At 37.3% G+C, this 20,254-nt stretch overlaps 2 protein-coding genes and 1 long non-coding RNA gene across 4 annotated transcripts in view; 2 read left to right on the forward strand and 1 right to left on the reverse strand.

Moving 5' to 3' along the window:
- Nucleotides 1-2,184, forward strand: part of LOC107655517 (protein TFG-like) — an 11,250-nt gene extending 9,066 nt beyond the window's left edge. For both annotated transcript variants that reach the window (XM_016443016.1, XM_016443017.1), the window contains exons 7-8: nt 799-882; nt 1,482-2,184. In XM_016443016.1, coding sequence (XP_016298502.1) covers nt 799-882; nt 1,482-1,864 — 467 coding nt within the window. In that variant the 3' untranslated portion in view covers nt 1,865-2,184. The remainder of the gene's footprint in view (nt 1-798; nt 883-1,481) is intronic.
- Nucleotides 2,185-3,302: 1,118 nt separating this feature from the next.
- LOC107655519 (target of Nesh-SH3-like) lies at nt 3,303-19,930 on the reverse strand. Its single transcript, XM_016443025.1, has 22 exons — nt 19,702-19,930; nt 17,100-17,279; nt 16,959-17,027; nt 16,463-16,595; nt 15,132-15,313; nt 14,562-14,608; nt 14,429-14,474; nt 14,262-14,339; nt 11,548-12,663; nt 11,005-11,079; nt 10,373-10,531; nt 9,515-9,583; nt 8,198-8,239; nt 7,981-8,106; nt 7,665-7,754; nt 7,352-7,561; nt 6,254-6,359; nt 5,884-5,963; nt 4,464-4,493; nt 4,202-4,360; nt 3,989-4,111; nt 3,303-3,895 (listed from the first exon to the last, which is right to left on the reverse strand). Exons 1-22 carry the CDS (start codon nt 19,772-19,774, stop codon nt 3,780-3,782), a joined length of 3,309 nt encoding a protein of 1,102 aa, XP_016298511.1. The 5' UTR covers nt 19,775-19,930; the 3' UTR covers nt 3,303-3,779.
- Nucleotides 11,532-20,254, forward strand: part of LOC107655522 (uncharacterized) — a 36,196-nt gene continuing 27,473 nt past the window's right edge. The window contains exon 1 of the long non-coding RNA XR_001630448.1: nt 11,532-11,598. This is a non-coding gene — a long non-coding RNA (uncharacterized LOC107655522). The remainder of the gene's footprint in view (nt 11,599-20,254) is intronic.

Below are 20,254 nucleotides of genomic sequence, written 5' to 3' on the forward strand. Positions count from 1 at the left end.
TCCAAAGAAGTTGTTCCACATAGACGCAGCGCACATGAGAAATTGTGCAGAGCTATTCTAGATTTGGCAGATTGTGTGGATGGTCGCCATGGTTGCATGGAGTTATGGAGCTGTGATGCTTTTCTCTGCTTTATTGTTCCCATCATCTGCTGCAAAGGGACACAGACACACAGCCTTTTCTCATTAGTTTCCTGGTGCGATACACACAAACATTTATGAACTTTGGATAATCTGTTTGTGTGCTTTGTGTCAGCAAAGTCGCTGTACAATGCAAGCTTTCTGGTCTTTAAAAATATTTGGATCTTTTTAAATCTACTTAATTTGGATTACAAATAAAGTATTTAAAATGAGTTGGTCAGACATCGCTCCTCATCTTCAATCAGGAGCTGTGCTCTACACAGATGGTCAGGCTGTCACAGACTCTCAGCGTTTGGATGATCTATCATCTGCTCAATTTTATGTGGCTGTCCTATTTGTATGTTTTCAATCAGCCTCTCTGTATTGGCTCTTTATTTGTTGATATTCCAGAGTAACATGCCACATTAAAATATATTCCGACAGAGTGAGAGAGATCAGTTCTTAATATTTATGGCCCTCTGGTGTACCAGATATTTCTCAAACGTTTGATGATGAAACCAAGTAACAGTGTGATATCCTCGCTAGGATCCACAAGCTGCTTGCTGATGTCCTGAATTTTTACGGGAATCCCCTCCCTTAACAGTGTGAATCTTAATCCTGGACAATAACATGAATTTATGTTGTCTTAAAACAATAAACATGTTTTCTGTGATTAAACAGGTCAGATGTATCAGCAGTATCAGGCTCCAGGAGGATATCCTCCAGCAGCTGGACCCCAGCAGCAGTATGGGATGCAGTACCCTGGTAATTCTTTAAAACGCCTACTAATGATTCCTTCATAAATTAGAGCTCAGCTTTAAGCTCTGTTCCTAACAAATGTGATAGTCATTTGCAAACAACTATTCAAATTAGTCTGATGCTGGATTTTCTCTGAAAAGTTTGAACAACATTAGTTGTTAATATATGCATTTGTTATTAATAAAAGTCGCGCAACAAGTTTCAATGAAGCAACTCAACGTTCCTACGTTACTAGTTCTAAAGTGACATTTTCAAATTATTAGTGGAGGCTTGGGATGGAAGTAGTTCCGCATAAAAGAGTGTTTTTAAAGACACTTGTTTCTTATGTATTTACACATTCATGCGGTCGAACTGTTGTATAAATGCAATATCAAACGAGTAGCCGTGCGATATGGCTGTATCGAATCTCAGCCATATATATATATTTTTTTTTTTCCCCCCCAACAATAAAAAAATATATTTTGGGAAGTGTGGTTTTTGCACATTTGACAAATAAATTTGATTTGTAAAGGCATCAAAACCTTTCCTTGCCCAAAGGCATGTATATTAGCAAGCTTTAACATTGTTTATTTTTAAATTAATTATTTTTTAACCCTCTTTTTCAGCTGGTTATACTCAGGCTGGTGTTCCTCAGGCTCCGCCTCCTCAGCAGCAGTTCCAGAATTATCCCGCCCCTACCTCTCAGGCTGCCAGTGCTCCTGGCTCCGCCCCTGGGTTTTCTGGCCAATCACAACCTCCTGCTCCTCAAGGACCCACCCAGTACCCGCCTGGAGCATTTCCGGCTCAAAACTACACATCCCAGGCCTCTCAGCAGCCAGCTAACTACAGCCTGCCTCCAACCTCCCAGGCCACAGGGGGTTATCAGCCCCGTCCTGGATACACCCTGCCACCTGGCGTCACCCCTTCCTCTGGGGGTGCCAACCCCTATGCCCGAAACCGCCCCCCTTTTGGCCAGGGCTACGCTCAGCCAGGCCCTGGGTATCGGTAAAAGGCTGTTAATGTCCCCACGAGCTATACGTTTTCTCTGTCTCCAACGCATCAGCCCCCAAAATCTGTGTTTGACATTCTAATATTGTGTTTGTTTGTGCTTTGGATGACTGTATGAATGCTTGTGAGAATGAACTTGTGAGTTTGTATGTGTATTTGCACACATAGGAGACCAAATGGTGTGGGAGTGGACAGCTGTGTGTGTGTGTGGGTGTTGTGTGTGCATTTTATTTTATCACTGGTCTTCTATCATTGGTGTTACTTTGTCATAAACCTTGAGTTTTGTGTAAACACTAGAAAATTATGATAATCAAAGTGATGTTTGTTTAGTTTTCTTTACTGGTTTTCTTTACTTTTTCCAAATGTCCTGGTTTTTACTAACTCCTGACTGGTCCTCTGCAGTGAAGCCTGTCATTTCTGTATAAACTGTAACATTGTTTTCAGGAGGTGAATAAAGACTTTGAGACAGAAGTAATGGAAGTGTTGCTCAATTGTTCATGGAATGAACATATTTATCCTCAATTTAGGTCTGTCTTTAACTGATTTTTCTGTATTTCTGAGAGACGATTGCATAAAAAAATATGAAAACATGAATTTTTTTTCTTTTTTTTAAACTGTAGCTACAAAAAAAGATCATAAAATAAACGGCTTGTGCTTTTATTGGTAAAGCAGATTCATTATAAACCTTATAAAATATATCAAAGTTTCAATGTAAAAACATAAATTCTGGCATTTAAACTGGCTTTCTCTGGAAATCATGAGTCACTAAACTTCTTTACAAAACAACAGACTTCCTTGTTAAAGAGATGTTGCATTTCTGACATTCATAGTATAATTACTACAATTACTTGAAAAGCTACATATCTTGAACAATTGTTTATATGACCTAGTCTTTAAATTCCTTGTTTAACATTGCACTTGAGCTGTTAAAGGAATGTTTCAGGTTTAGTCGACTTGCGTTGTTATCAGCATCTGTGACATACTGACGATAACAGAAAAAAAGTCAACTCTGAAAAATGGTCAAAATAAAGCACTTACAATGAAAGTCTATGGGGCAAAGCATTGCACCCAGATAAACGTTAAAATACACAGTATTTCATAAAACCAAAAGATTTAATTGGGACATTCAAATGAGACTCGTGTAATAACTGGACAGATGTACTGTACATTGTCAAATTTTTCAACCCCTGCCATGTCCATATAAAACCAGTAAACCTGGTCATTTTTGCACAATACTTGAAAGGTCCAAAAAAGGACTGTTGAAAGAAAAATCCACCTTTATGAATTACATTGGCAATGCATAAGAAGTTCATCATCAATCTTAAAGCTGACAAAAAAAATTATAGAATAAAACATTAAAATAAAATATATTTTTATAATTATAAATGTATATAATTATATTTCTAAATATAATTATATTTATATAATATAAGCCTCACATTACTGTGAACAATTTTTGTTCAAAACAATTCACATTAATGTGAACAATTTTTTGGTTCAAAATAAAAAATTATTTTCTGTGATGACAATGTCAGATGCTGTCTGTGAGTAGATGCTGTCTACAAAACCTGTTTTAACCCTGGAACATTAAATTTAAGTCGTGGTCATTTTTGTTTCAGTGGCATATGCAACATTTTGATAAAAAATATACACATTCATCTAGCCTTTAAGGGAGCCTGCTTCCCTAAAATCCCAAAAGTTCAACTTCTTAATCTCAACAGTAATATTCATTTAGCTCTGTACGATTGCTGCACTACTTCAGCTTATAATAATTCTATATGTGCCTGATACCTGAAAATACAGATACATACTCCAATGAAATCCTTCTCTGTACACAAACATCCCATAAAAAGGCTGTTTTCCCTTGGCAACTGATGTTTCTTATTCACCACATCTTCCATCTGCTCCTCGGGGTCCTACCACATCCCAGGAATGGGTATCCCACACTCGTACCAGGCCATGTAGTTGATCATAGAATTTCCTCCGATCTCCCCAAACTTGACAGGCTCCTGACGCATGGCCCGGTAAAAGCCTTGATAAGACAGGAGAGATCGTCATATCTCATGTACTAGTGTTAGATTACTGTGTTTTTGTTAAATTAAAAAAAAAGTTTTTTATTAGAAACCTTTTCTTGGTGGTAACTGATCTGGTGAAAGAGGACCACCGGTTCGTCCGTCCAGGAACGAGTCAACAAATTGGCAGTGATCCTCCCCATACCCTGTTTGATCTCCTATGCTGTAGAACTTCCCTGGAGAAAGAAAGAACTAAAAAGTAACTAAGTGACTTATTAGTTAAATAGCAAAAATATCTGGTGAGTCTGTAATTGGTTGATACGGACCATTAAGAGAGTCGCTCAGGTAGATCTTGTATCTAAGAGAGTTGCACAACTGGATACCCACAAACTTGCGGTACCAGGTCCGCTTTATGAACTGCTGCCCATTGCACTCGGAGTACGAGTCAGCCTTGAATGGAAATGATGACCAGATGGCATTTTTACCTATGAGAGCCAATATAAATTAGACACACATGTAGAGTTTGTATAGGCATATTGTGTCCTTCTATTTTTAATATTGTATGCTTGAGATGATTGGAGCTCTTACCAGTTTGGATCTCACTCACACGAGGATCAGCTGCAGTACAGAAGAAACATGATGATTTCATTGCAACTTAATGCATTGTTGATGTGACATTTTGGGGTCAGCAATATTTTGTTACTGTTTTAGAAAGTAGGTTCACCAAGGCTGCATTTTTTCATCAAAACTGCACTAAAAACAGCAATATTGTGAAATATTGTAATAAAAAAAAAAACTGTCTATTTGAATATATTATAAAATACAATTTATTCCTGTAATGGTAAAACTGAATTTTCAGCAACCAGTAATGCAGTCTTCAGTGTCACTTCAGAAAATCATTTTGAAGTGCTCAAGAAACATTTTTATTAGTATCAATGTTGAAGATAGTTGATGGAAACTGTGATATATATATAAAAACGAAAAAAGATTCAATTTGATCAATTTAATGCATCCTTGATGAATAAAATTATAAAAATCTTACTGAAAATCCCCAAACTTTTGAACAGTGTATATGCAAATGTACATCTAAAAGTTACATCTAAAACACATAAGTGTGAAAGGTCAGAATCCTTTCCTTAAATATAAGCCAGATAATATGCCATTCAGGTAACTATTACTACACTCAATGCCTGAAAATAATGAAACGGCATGTTATGGACTTCTTTACGTTTCTAACAATCCAAAGCCCCAAGAAATTCCACTGAGTTGTCCTCAGTGTCCTCATCATGATGTACAATCTTCGAGCGCTTGTGTCAGATATCCTCATGGTTATTATTATTTTCTGGCAGTCTCTAAGGGCCCCTTTACCTATTGCAAATAAGTGCAATGGACCCAGAAGAGTGAACACATTGGAAATACAGTATTAGTTGAACATTCGGCACATTACTTTCACTGCTGACAGTAATGCTTATATGCTAATTATACATATACATTACAGCAAAAGTTCATTGCCAATTACACACACCTGTGAGCTTAATGTCTCATTCAAGTTACATTGGCCTACATGACTCTATTATCATATAAGTGCCATTTTCTTTAAATTGTTCAGGGATTCAAAACAATCAGTTTTCACGCAACATGTGACTGATCGCAAACCTTTTGGATGTTTTGAAGCATGAATGAGATTTAAATGCGATTTAAGTGAATAATGATTTATATTTAGGTCTGTTTTTCACACAATGCTCTTGTTTGGCTTGAGATGACTTTCAATGTAGTGCAAAAACTCTACAGGTAAAAACCATTAAAGCGTCTCTTGTTGATACAATTGGCCCAGTGACACTTCTAGAACAAACAAAGCTCAGATTCACTGGATGAGCCAAATTATTTCACAATGACCTCAGACCAGATTGTGGTTTCAGCACTGGAGCTTTTAGTTGAGACTCTTACACATATTCTGAACACACAATGTATTCATAATTAATTAATTTAACATTTCTTTTCTGCTTACCTGACTCAGTACTGAAGGTGACTGGTTCACTGGCTGGGCCTGAACCCAGCTCATTTTTGGGTGTAACTTTGAATTCATAACTACAAGAGAAAATTCATTAATAATACTGAACCAATATTATGTTGATCAGACAACCAAACATTACTAATCAGGTGTATTTTATTGTAACAAACATTAAGTGGACCTTTACGGCCCCACTGCGAGAACAGCTTCATAGCAGGTCTAAATGATACATTATTTCAAATATGTTTAAATGTGTCTGTAAGGGTAGGACTATGGGTTAGTGTGCAGCAATTACACTTAGCTTAATTTAAGAACTATTGAAGTCCATGACACAGAACTTGACGTCTTTGTGTGTGTGTCTTCATACCTGCTCTCTGGTTTCAGGTTCTCCACAGCTGTATGTGTTTGATTTGTTGTCTCGATGGACACCTCCTCTCCATGCAGACCCTTGGTGGAGGAAACTACCTCATATTCTTTTGATACAACAGAAACATAATTTGTTGTTTCCAATTTTGAATGGAACACCAAAGGAGATATTTCCTAGAATGTCTGAGCTGCTTTATTCTATTCAATGGACTACATTAGTGTTCAAACGTTTTGGGTCAGTTTTTTTTTCTAATTATCAAAGAATCCAATTGTGATAACAATAAAGTTTCTTCAGCACCAAATCAGCATATTACAATGTTTTCTGAAGGATCATGTCACACTGAAGACTGGAGTAATGACTGCTGAAAATTCAGCTTTGCATCACAGGACGAAATTACATCTTAAAATATATTCAAATTGAAAAGAGTTATTTCACAATATTACTGTTTTTACTTTATTTATGTAGCCTTAGTGAGAATAAGAGACTTCTTTCAAAACTATTAAAACATCTTACCGACCCCAAACATTTGAACAGTAGTATATCTCCTTTATTCCATGGAATAAAGTAATATAGGTTTGGAATGACTTAATTTTGGAATGAGTAAATAATGACAGAATTTTCATTTTTGTATCTCATATATCTTGTTAAATCCAACTACAGTAAGTTTAACCAAAGTCCCCTCAAGGCAAGCCAGTTCACTTGGCGGCCATCGTGGCAGCTATTTTCTATGCAGGTAATGGGCATAAAGTATAACTTCTCTCTGCTGGAATGGAAAAAGACAAAAAATCTGTTAAGGCCATATTTCAATTAGCAATAAAGTCTGAAAACAATGGTATCATAAATTTTGCTTCCTAAGCTCAAACCAATGCTAAAAACCAGTATTTTTCAGGCTTGCCCAGCTAATGCACTTACCAGAGGTAAAAAAAACAGACTTTGCATCCATCAAAAAGGCAGTTGGCTCTTTTAACTTTTATTCCAACAGCTGCCGTATTGGCCATTGCAACTTTTCCCATTCATTTCTCAAGCTGTCTATCACCTCCTTCAATAATGCCTCTATAGTTTAAGCCAGTAAAGACAGTAATCAAATGTTCTGTCTACCTGTGGTCTCATTGTCTGTTTTGTCCCAGTCAAGGATGATGAAGGAGGGGCATCCTTCCACTGTGACCACAGTAAGGTTGGATGGAGGGGTCTTGGGTGGGCCAGTGACATTCAAGTACCCCACCTCCTCATCAGGAAAGAAGCTGAGCGAGTGAGTGACAGAGCAGGGCTCCTCCGGACGTTTGTCGGTTCTATAGACCACGTGAGGTGCTGCAAATAGAGGACAGCAAATCAGAGGTCCAACACTCATGTCAAAAGACTGTGAATCACAGTTCTGTCTGACAGTGCTGTAGGTCCAGGCCCATTTTCTTACCTACAAAACGTTTCTTCCCTGTGGCATCCACCTCAGATAGGGGATGAGAGCTGAACACAGAGGAGTTGTCACCGGTATCAAAACGACTCCCTAAGATTCAAAGGCATACATGAAACACCACAAGACCACAAGTTCAAGACTCCAACTCCGTTAGATACACTAATTCTCTCATTCTCAACAGATCATCTTGCATGTTTCCAGTACTTTAGGAGAAACTGGCACAGAAACACTCTAATTTCAGCATCCAGTGTGTTCTCTTTACCATAGTTCTCTATAAAATAATCGTACAAATGACATAACTCGCATTAGAGCATACCCTCAAAAACAGATTGTGGTGTTGTTGTCGATGAAGGCCGTTGTTTGGCTGGTCTTTCAGTAGTAGGTGGAGCTAGAGGTTTCAAATCTGGTACTGGGTCCATCTGCTTCAGATCAATAACCTTTTCTAAAAGTTAAAGAAAGAAATACATGTGCATTAAGTCCAGCAAGACTGTTGCCGTATCGATTTTGATATCTTTATTTGTCAGTGTCCTCACTCTTTTCTTTAGTCTTTGAGACTAGGTTCAGCTTTGTCTTCACTGTAAAAGAAGGCAGCAAATTAGTAAGAGATACAGGGTGATTGTTCGTGGTTAATAGAGGAGTCAGTGAAAAGCCTGACCACAACAACAAAATCATTTAAACCCAAACCAAATTATGCTGTAGCTGAGATTAATCTGAACAAAAAAGACAGCTTGAGCTACTATGGCATTTGTGTTGGTCCTTTTAATTTGTGTTGGTCCTTTTAATCAGCATAAAGAAACAGCTATTTCACATTATTATAAATCTCTAAGGCCAGAAAAACTGCACACTGACTATTATTTAGAAGTGAAGGTAAAGTATGTTCTGCATAACATTCACATGGTTGGAATTAAAAAAAAAATAATGCATGACATCAGGCTAATGTCCGCACAGTCAGAGTACTGTGTGAGCCAAAAGGGATCTGTTAATGCTGTCCAGACTCTCAGGACTGCGGCTTCTCCAAGAACAGCTCTGAGGGACCAATACTATGATGAAGTGCAGACCTACACGGCTATAATGCTGGATATTCACTCAAAATAGAAGTGCAGGATAATACTGACCAAAGCCTGTCAATTAATCAATTTCAAAATGTCATTATTTCCAACAGCCATTTCTCTGATGGTCTATTATTCCAATATGCGATTCGCAAAACATTCCAGATCATTTTTAGGAATCTAATTTAGTATGAATAGAAGGTTTTTAAGAACAGTTTCACATTTTCCTCAAGTAATCATATGTCTGTGTTTAAGTAGACTTTCTAATATGAGTTGGATTGGATGGATGGGATGAGCAACTGGGTAAGGACAGTGATTTAATTCTCTATTATTCAGTGTCAATGTTGTCTCTGGTATGGAGAAAGTGAGAGAGGGTCTTGGGTTCTCATTAGAGGCTGGCTAAGTTTATGAATGGCTGAACTGTCATGCTTTTCCACAGAATCATAAACTCTGAAAACCTATCATAACATGAACAGCACCGAAATATTTTCTTTGGCCCAGAATGGTCATGAAATCCAGCTGCAAGGGAATTGTTCTTTAGACAGGAGATGTTTTCACCAAACAGGGACATCTATCTCCGACATCATGTTAAAACTATATCCAAACTAACACTATGAACAACAGGATTCACAATTTTCTGGGACAGGGACTACAAAATCACTCAATAAACTAAAGAACACAACACCAGACTTTGCAACTACAGTAACATCACATGGATTGTAATGGAAATGTGATGTTGCAACCCCCTTATGAGATTAAACTAAGATAACCTCTAATGTAAGCATTCAAAATCCAGTTTACCATGTTGCTCTCTGGTTCCCTTCTGAATTTTGGACCCCCAAAGTCCATGATGCTGCTTACCATGGGGCACTGTCATGATAGAAAAAAACTGTTTTAATCAAAGCCATTTTGAAATTAAAAAGGAATCTAAGCCATGTCATTAAATGCAAACATTAAAGGGACATGACAAAAATACAATAAGAAATGATAAAAGAATATCATAAACACTTTAAAACAACAATATAAGTACAAGAATGTTTGTATTTGACTTTTTAAAAAAGTTAAAGTCCAACCGTTTTAATGACTTTTTCATGTCAAAGGTTCATTTTGGAAGCCAATTAAGAATGAGACTAAGGCCTGCTTCACTCCGCACATGAAATCTATTCATATTTATATTGTTGGCCATATTAACAGGCTAAAGAATTCACACTGTGCAAATAAGTATTTGTTTTGCAATATACTGATTTATGAAGCAAAAATAATTAAAAAATTAATGGATATAAATGGATATAAAATAAATATAACTTAATTACTTAAATGGCCAAAATTAAAATATATACACAGTGCCGTAAACTAAAAATCTGTTTTATTTTTTCTCTTTAGAAATGTTGCAGTGTACACTACAGCTCCACTTACATGCTTCTGCATGTGATGTGAAACAGCCCTAGTGCTACAGATTTATGAATCTGCACACTACATAACATTTAAAAAGTCTAATAAAACAGACAGACAAAATGAATGACAGAATGAATTAATAAATTAAAGTACAGATGGCTGGATACATTATTAGAAGCATGAAAGGAAAGCTGAACAGTTAAAGGCCCTACTTAAAAGACAAATTATCTTTGTGTCGGTGCGAAGACCTCAAAGTTTTTATACCCCTTTTCTTGTTGAGAGTTGAGTTACGATACCCGAAGGGTGGCCTGAAAAGCATTTTAGGGGGAACAGGAGTGACACGACCATGAGGCTTCAGTCTATGTGTAGCATTTCGTGCCAAGGGGTGGAACACAGAAGAAGAGTTGCGGAAGATACCTCTGCCTAGATAAACACAAACACAGTCATCAATGGGAAGGAGACAATGATTAAAGATTATGGCAACAGATCTGTTGACTGACTGAATAGGGATGAGTCTGGGAAGCTCACAAATGAGCACCAGCTATCCAGAAACAGAAGCCAACAGCTCTAGAAGAGAAGATGGTGGAAATGGTGTGCGTAGCATTATATGACAGTGCAAGTGTTGGACATTAAGAGTGGATGAAGTAGTCAGACACTTGAGGTGAATGAATGGCATAGTAATGTGAGAGCTGGTGCTGGTTTAAAGATTACTGAGGGGCAGTGGTGGGGCTGTTTCAGCGCTAGTCAGGTGGTAATGGCATTGCCCAGCAGGATGACATTTGGAAGTGGTGGTGACAATCACGATGCTACTGTGTACAATGAACATTTATGCGGTTAATACGGACAGGTGACAAACAGCACAATTAGGAGAAAAAAACTGGAGCTGATATCATTACCCTCGTTCCTATTGGCCACCTCATTTGTAAGTGTTGGCTGTGACAGTAGCTGTTCGTCCTTTGGCTGGGAACTAGCTGACATACAGAAGCAGACTTACATAAGTCTTATACAAAGTAGAACATATTGTAATGATAATATTCTCAGAAAATCTCTGCCCAATAGCTTTTAGCCTATCTAGATTATCCATGACTGTTAAAGGAATATCTGGCACCAGTTATTTAAAAAATGGCTTAACAAATTAAAATTAAAAACATCAAAGAACTTCTTAAAACAGGGTTGTCCAATCCTGCTTCTAGAAGGCCAATGTCCTGCAAAATTTTGCTCCAACCTGCCCCAACACACTTGAATGGAAATTTCTAGCAATCCTGATTAGTTGATTCAGGTGTGCTTAATTAGGATTGGAGCTAAACTCTGCAAGATAGTAGCCCTCCAGGAACAGGACTTGACACTCCTGTCTTAAGTGATACATTTTAGGTTGCCGGATTGCTTCAGATTACAAAAACTAGCCTGTTTCTACATCATATGTCTAGGGGAGAAGTTACCCGCTGGTCGACTTGGAAGACTCGTCCCCACTTTTACCTTCTCCGCCACGGGTGAGTTTTGAACGGCATCGGTTTTGGTGAAAGCTGTTTGAGGTGTGAGATTTAATACGTTTTTTGGGGTACCTGGCAACCATTCTTCAGGAGTAGGTTGTCGATTTTCAATCTGGGAGTCTGTTTTTGGGTTGTATTTAGCAGTGCTAGCTTGCTGTTTAATGGTGCTGGAATGCTTTGTTGTGGTGCTGGGTCTAGGCTGGTACCAAAAGGTTATGGGTACAGGATGTGGAATCCGTTCCTGTATGTTCTCGGTAAGAGGATGTTTGCTAACATTGGTTTTCAGCTGTGATACTAAGACATCTGTATGTTTGTCTGTTACTAAGACAATATTTGCTAACGTAGTGGGTGAAGTCAAAGCTGTGTTTGTCAGAGAATGGCTGTTTGTGGACCAATTCTGTGTTGTTGGTGGTGGTTTGGTGTTTGGCTGTTCAGAATGTGCAATTGTACTGGACTGGTAGTGAGAAGTGGTTTTTGGAAAGTAAGTGTGAGTGGTTTGGTGTTTGGACGTGCCTCGTGAATGCTGGGTTGTGCTCAATCGATGCAGCTTGGTACTGGGCTGAATTTTTCTTGTATGGAGACTGTCCTGAGTTATGGTGTCTTGTTTCTTAGATGGGTGGGGATGTTCCTGGATAGTGCTTGTGGCGAGTTGTGGAGTTTGGTGAATTGGTGGTTTGGTTGTAGGTGGATTAGGAGAAGATGTTTCACTAAACTGGTGTTGTGCTGTATTCAGTAGCTGTTTGGCTGTATATGGTTGATCTTTGACTGAGATATGTGTTTTGATGGTATATGGTTGGATTGTAGTGGGTGGTGGTTGGGTTGTGCTGGTTTTTTGTTGGGTTCTGGAAGGTTGTGGCTGAGATGTTGTAGGTTGTTGTGGGGTTATGCTAGTATGTTGCTCTGTGATAAGATCTGCTTGGGTTGTACTGGGATGACTGGTGAGGTTTCGAGGTCGAACTGTGCTTGTGGTCTTTGGCGTGGGCAGAATAATAAACGCGTGAGAGGAAGGAAGGGCCATGTTGGAGGCAGGTGGATTGTCAGGAACTGTCGTGGGATTTTCTGCCCCTGTTGATGAAACCGTAGAAAAAGACACTTGTGACCCTGGACCACAAAACCAGTCTTAAGTCACTGGGGTATATTTGTAGCAATAGCCAAAAATACATTGTATGGGTCAAAATTATTGATTTTTATTTTATGCCAAAAATCATTAGGATATTAAGTAAGATCATGTTCCATGAAGATATTTTGTAAATTTCCTACTGTAAATATATTAAAACTTAATTTTTGATTAGTAATATGCATTGCTAAGAACTTCATTTGGACAACTTTAAAGGCGATTTTCTCAATATTTAGATTTTTTTGCACCCTCAGATTCCAGATTTTCAAATAGTTGCATCTCGTCCAAATATTGTCCTATCCTAACAAACCATACATCAATGGAAAGCTGATCTATTCAGCTTTCAGATGTTGTATAAATCTCAATTTCGAAAAATTAACCCTTATGATGGTTTTGTGGTCCAGGGTCACATTTTGTATCACAGACATTCAATGAAAATGGCACACACAGGATAAGAACATAAATAAAAAGGCATTGATTTCAGTTTGTTGATAATGAGATATGTAGCTCTCCTGTCTCAGAGGTTAATGGGATATTTTTAGGTTTTAATAAAATCCTTTAGCAGGAATTAATTTGAAAATAAAAGTGATTAAAATCATTAGATGAATTTCAAATGTTTCATAAATGCATGTTTTTTTTCCTCCAACATTTCCTCCAGCTTGTGCATCTTTCAGAAAATTCACATTTGGCACATGGAATTGATACACACACTGAAAAAAAATTTTCATTCATCCAATTAAAAACATTTAGGGTAATGATTCACATCTATATTTTTTAACTTGAGCCAATGATAAATAAATAACTTGCCATCAGTGCATGAAAGACATTTATTTGGAATTTATCTTGAAAATTACTGTGACAGGGGACCCACTACATGTGCAGTATGAGCGGTTCAATTTAAAACACAGATGAATTGTTTAGTCTGTTTTACATGGAAGGATAATTAATATGAGTAAAAGCAGGTGTACTTGACTTGTTTCATGTTTAAAGATGTCTAAACATTTAAAGCTGGAAACTTCGCAAAAAAAAAGTTTGTCATTTTAGTTATAATGTTGATTCGGGCTCTCTGTTTTACGAAGACAACCAGGTGTGTAGTCATAAAAAAAACATTTATTTTGTATCTAGAGAGAGGTAGAAATGGCTTTTTCACATGCAAGAAGAGTTGTGAAAATATATGGGAGAAAAATAGTTAATTAAAAGAGAGTTTACAGATCAAGAGACAACTGGTATGTTCAGAATAGCAAACTACTGTAGCATACTTCTCATACTAATTTTGTAGTCTTATCTGCATTTTGACAATTTTAGTGAGAGTGCAAAATAATCACATTTCTTTTCGAGATGATGACTGGAGGTCAACGTATACTAAGGGTTGTATGTTGCTAATGTGGCATTACATTTAAATGTTGCATACTCTTTCACATACAAAAACAAACAAAAAAACAGTATGCAGTAAATACTGTTCAGTATGCGGTGTGCATTATGCTTGTATTCTATTCTGCTAATGTAATATTTTGCTTGGTTTCAAAGGTGAGAGAATGTCATTTACCTGAAGTTTTCCTTGGCTTTGGAAGGCTAGTGTGTATGAGAAGAGGGGCTGCTCTGGTCTGATTAATGTTGTTTAAGACTAGAAAGTGGCAGGAAAAGTCATTACATATTTTATATTCATTACTACTATCACCGACTGTGTAAAGGAAGGAAAAAGATGTCTTTTACCTGTAACTGGTGGCAATAATGATTGCTGGTTTACTAAGACTGGCTTCTGTTTAGAGGGCAATATCCAAAGTAAAAAAAAAAGAGATAACGCGAGAGAACAAAAGTATTTATCCTTAAAGCTCAGTTATTTTACCTTAGGCTTTGCCTGGTTCAGTTCTTTGCATGGCTCTATTATTTGATCTGTGAGGGGAAAATTAATCAAGTTTTGTAAACTTCTTAGTTACAGTATGTTTTGTGTCAGATATTCATCCTAAACATCCATAGGAGAAATAAAAAACACACAAGACAATTGTTAAAGCAGTATTATGTAACTTTTGGCGCTCTAGCGGTTAATAAACAGAACTGCACACATCCCGCGGAAGAACATTCCAACCGGAGCTACTTCTCTAAGTTTATGTCTATGGCGATTCACGCAGGTATGTGTTACTCCGCAGCGGTGACGATCTGACCAGGCTACAATAGTCCAAATATAAGTACTTATTAGAAGTGTACCGTAGTGATTTGGAATAAGACAAAAACGCGGTTTGGAAGATGAATTCATGATGTACTCGCTCATTATATACATTTTGCAAATTTTGAACAATTTTGAAAAAGTTACATAGTGCTGCTTTAACACACAATAAATTTCCATAATTATAATCTAAAGACTTTATATTAAAATCTATGACTCATTGCAAAATGGATGATTTGTAGTGGGACACACCAGCTGTGTTATGGATGGCCGTTGGACTCCAGACTCCACTGTTTGTGTTGGTGTCTGCACTGACTGCAAACTCATACAGAGCACCTGGTTTGAGGTTGTCGATGACCGTGCTGGTGGATGGACAGGTCTGGTAGTTCCAGGTATCGCTAGGTTCCTTCTCTCTGTAGCGGACTGTGAACTGTCTGAGAGGAGACACAACAGTAAACAAGACTCTATAACTAGATTTAAAATGACAGTCTAATCATGAAAAATAGACCTCTGGTTTGAATAATTTACACTTGTAGGTATCTCCGTATGATTTGGCACTAATGGGCTAAACTCAGATATTGTGTAGGTTTATAGATGCCCCTGCCTGCTTACCCCTTTTTTCTCTTTTTTTTTTTTCAAACATCTCTCTCTCTTTCTGGCATTTGTAAGGTTTTTATGGGTCAGAGGGATCAAATTAGTCGTTTTGTAGAGGGCTGAGGTCAAGCTTTTCACTACCTTGACCAAGGATGGTGTGTGTGGGTTATTTTGTGCCTACATTGTCGGGAACATACACTCTTAAAAATAACAGTGCTTCAAAAGGTTCTTCACAGCGATGCCATAGAAGAACCATTTTTGGTTCCACAAAGAACCATTCAATCAAAGGTTCTTTAAAGAACCATCTCTTTCTTACCTTTTTATAATCTGAAGAACTTTCTTTCGCCACAAAGAACCTTTTGTGAAACAGAAAGGTTGTTCAGATGTTAAAGGTTCTTTATGGAACCATTTAGACAAAAAGGTTCTTCTATGGCATCGTGAAGCACCTTTATTTTTAAGAGTGTATGTCCCCACAAGGACAGTAAAAACTGAAATTAGCTGCATTGCAGCAAGCATCCAACAGTCTCTATGAGAACAATGACTTCATAAACATATTAAGTGATGCCTTGACAAAAATATAAACATGCAGGAGATAGAAAACATCATTAGTTTAGAAAAAAAAAACAATGTATGGAAAGTCCCCACAATGATAGAAAAATAAATGTGTGTATTTGTCTGTGCATACAGACCCAAATTCTTTTTTTCCATTCAAACATCTATTAATTTTATTACTCTGTTTTACTCTTTTTCCTTTTTCTTTACTGTTTAGTTTATTAAAGTCTGTTGTTGTGCCCATTCATGTGTGTGATCAGTGTCTGGTTGTTTCTGGAACATATGGACATCTGCACACATAATCCTGTACCTGCTCCGTATCTTCTGTCAGTGTAATAATTGCACATCTTGAGGAAAGTCAACAACAAACTGATTACATCCAGATAACACCCACACGGTACATGGATATGCACACATAGACGCTCAAGGACACATACCCTTCATCAAAACAGTCATCCAGAACGGTATCCATGAAGGGGCTGGTCATTAGTGTCCCCCAGGACAGCAGCACTGACGACTGTGTTACCGAGCCGATCACAATGTTCAATGGTTTCTCTAGATCCACTTTCCCTTGAGGTCACAAGTCAGTAATCAGCTAAAATTCATTACACCCTTTTCACTCAGAAATTGCTAGTAAATTTCACAAATTACAAAGAAATGGCAAGTAACACAATGTGAAATTTTCAGGTAGAAAGACCGTAATAGTACATAATCTTCAAGATAAATTCCAATCAATAATCTTTGTTTACAACTTAATCACATTTTACTGTGTAGTGAAGGCCAACGACTTCCTGAACTGTTGTATAAAAGCAAATCTAATGGCATTCTTTTTAAGTGTGATTTAAGTGTCCAATACTTTTTGGGGTAACTGTATGCACAAGTTGTTTGTTACTTGTTCCCTGATTTCATTTGTGACATCTTTGTGTTGCTTACCTGCACATTTTTTCTTAGGTTCCTCAGGATTCTTTGACTGTACCGCAATTAGATATTTGGGCTCAGCATCTAGAAAATAGAGAAGATACTGTTAAATAAACAACCAAATCTATGAAAGAAGGCTAGAGAGAAATACAGTACCGATCTCAGTCTCATAGGGTTGTCCATCCTCGGGTAACTGGATGAATTGTTTGGAGAACATGCTGCTGCCATAGCCCAGGATGTATCCCTCCAGTCTGGTGTCCACATGGGGCTGGAAGAACTTGAATACAATGGTGTCTCCAACAGCGCTGATACGCACCCTCATGTTTTGTCTTTGCACTGGGATTCAAATACACAGGAAAAGTGATCACATCAGATTCACTTTAATCCCTTACATTTACATTATGACTTCAGCTAGGGATATTAGAAGTCATGTGACTGTATCTACAACGTTCTTGCCAAGAGATTTGGAATAACAATCAGTCCAGTGTCAGATTTTCCTTTCTGAAAGCTACACTTCTACAGTCTAAACGAAAGTGTTTTGGTCATGCATGCACTTGCCAGCAACGATGTTTCCCTCACAAACATCATATTCTGCCATTATAATTACCCAGTTTTGTGAACTATGACAACAAACACAAACACATAAAAGAATCCCAGTACGAGACCCCTGTGGTTTGTTTCTCATAAATGTGTGCGTTTGCCATTTCTGAAGAATGAATGATGAAATCGTGCATGTCCTATGCTAGAGAAAGTTATTACTGCTTGAGGGAAACCCCTGGCATTGAGCACAGAGCTCCAGATCACACAATCAGCCCATTTATTCCATCAGAGCTGGTTTCTGTATGACTCCCAGAGGAATCAGCAGATAAACTGCTGTGCTGCAGAGATATGCGTGTATGTAAAGTGAGAAAATACTTGTTGTATGTGTGTTTTATTTACTGTTAAACATAGTCACCCACTGAATCTGAAACTATAAGAATGATGATTTCTCCTAGACAGCAGTGATCAATAAACAAATGGAGACATTTCCTGCTCTCATATTTCTCCTTTAGGGTTTCAGAAGAGATCTCAACAATATCACAGATTTGCCAGGACTCTGTTTGCCAGGAGTCTGCAAACAAAAGATTTCAGTATGAGGTTAAACCTTTATCATGACATTCTTCCAAAATCAAATTATCAGAGCTAGAGTAGAATACAAAAATTAAAAGACTTTCATAAAATACTTTGTTGGCTGCAATTATTTGATCAAAAAAAAAAAATAAATAAAATAAAATAATAATAATAATAAAATACAGTAAAAGCAGTAATATTGTGAAACATTATTAGCATTTTAAATAACTTTAAATATTTTTTAAATGCTATTTATTTATGTGGAGGACAAAGTTCAAGGTCATGTTCAAATTCAAGTTAGTTTGAGAAAGGCAATAATAACCTAAAACAATGCCAAATTAACATAAAACAATAGCCTATATGGCATACTTGTAGTAGTCAGCCGAATCATTTCAGAGGTGGCAAATTTTTTTTACATTTTGTTGAAAATTAGAAAAACTAATTTTCCTTTAAGGAAACATGCACTAATTAATCATGCACTATGAGACCAGGAATGTGTATTAAACTTGAATTACATTCACTTGAAACATATCTGAGAAGTTTAAGTCTCCTGAGCTATAAAAAAAAAATTTACTCTGGGAAAGTGTGTGCAACACATGACAATGAAGAATTGGTAAACGGGGGTTTCCATGGCAACTAGGGATTTAGAGAACTTCACTGACCTAACAGATGGGTGGCCTGTGGTAAATTAGTCAAGGCTGAGGTGTGTTACAATAAAACACCATCATAGGATGAAGAGGTCAGTGCTTAGTGGCAGCAGAGTTGATGCTTACTTCTTTCAGTATATATGCTTTTTCAGTTTGCACAACTTGCAAAAGTCAAGGGTCTGCTCTTACATGCACCTTACACGTGACAAAGGACAAGGAGAGTGATGAGGCCAAAACAAATCCAGACACAGGCACATTAAGTACAGATTCAGTGTGTGAAGTAATTTTTGATATTACACATTAAAGCAAACTAAAATAACCGAAATTAATCCACATTCAACCAACACCCATGCACTCAGCTTTCATGCACTCAATTTTTTTTCAAACAATCTCACTTCACAGATTCAAGCTTTACAGGAAACAGATAATAAATGCACGCAAACAGAGCTGCCTCCTGATGTGACCTTTGCTGCCAATACAGACAATATTTTAGCAATTTCAACAGAATCCATTACTGACTTCCAATAAAAATCCATTCCAATGACCTGCAAATAGACTTTCGAAATATACATTGTTGATATAATACACATCATTAACTGTGTAATCATAAACATCATTGAATTATTTGAATGCACTCTTCAAAATGGTCACAATAACAGCAAATCATTGCACTATCCCAAGCCCAAAAAGGAAACAGATATATTATGTATATCTGTAGATACAGACTGACAACAGCTGAGTTTGCATTTTTTAACCAGCACCATGTATCCACAGCATACCAGACTAATGACTTCAGTAATATTGCATTAGAATAGATATACCGCATGCAGGATTTCCTTCTGCATGCAATTCATTTCACAAGTGCATGCATGTGGATTTGGAACTTACTACTAAAAAAAGCTAAAACTGTAAAGGCAGTCAAATTTGCTTATATTCATAAATAATATGTATGATCCCAGAATTGGTCTAGAATCTAAAGTTGAATTGCTTTGTTTTGGTACCTTTCAGTGTGGTTGCAGAGGTCAGTCTCAGCAGCAAGATCTCACTGAGGAAGAGGAGGATGAAGGCTTGCATGTTGTCCCTTTCTCCAAGAAAACAATACAGAGCTCATACAGTCCACTCAAACCTCTTCTCTCATAAACTTCTACAATTGTTCTATTTTTCTCCTTGTCCGTTGAAGTGACGTCAGATTAGGTGCCAGTGCACACTCTGTGTAAAAGAAACTATGTGGTATGATTTTGTGTGTTTGGAAATGGGTGTGTGTGATTGTAGGACCATCTATACTGGATTATTAATAAGAGGGAGGGACCCTATGATGTCACACTGTAGTTGTTAAACCTTTAGCTTATCTCTCTGTCTCTCTCACTACACCATTTCAGCACACTCCATTTTTCTTCCTGGCTGCATCTTTTTCTTTGACTCAATTCAGTGTTTGGGATCAACTTTATTCGAAAATCATTAAGTAGTCACTGCAATAATATCACAAAGCAGGATTTGGGACCTTCATAAGAAAGAAGAAAATATTTGATTTATTTAACCTTTATTTAACCAGGA

This window comes from Sinocyclocheilus anshuiensis, unplaced genomic scaffold (genome assembly GCF_001515605.1).
Source record: "Sinocyclocheilus anshuiensis isolate Anshui unplaced genomic scaffold, SAMN03320099.WGS_v1.1 scaffold1148, whole genome shotgun sequence".
In the NCBI taxonomy this organism is placed as follows: Eukaryota; Metazoa; Chordata; class Actinopteri; order Cypriniformes; family Cyprinidae; genus Sinocyclocheilus; species Sinocyclocheilus anshuiensis.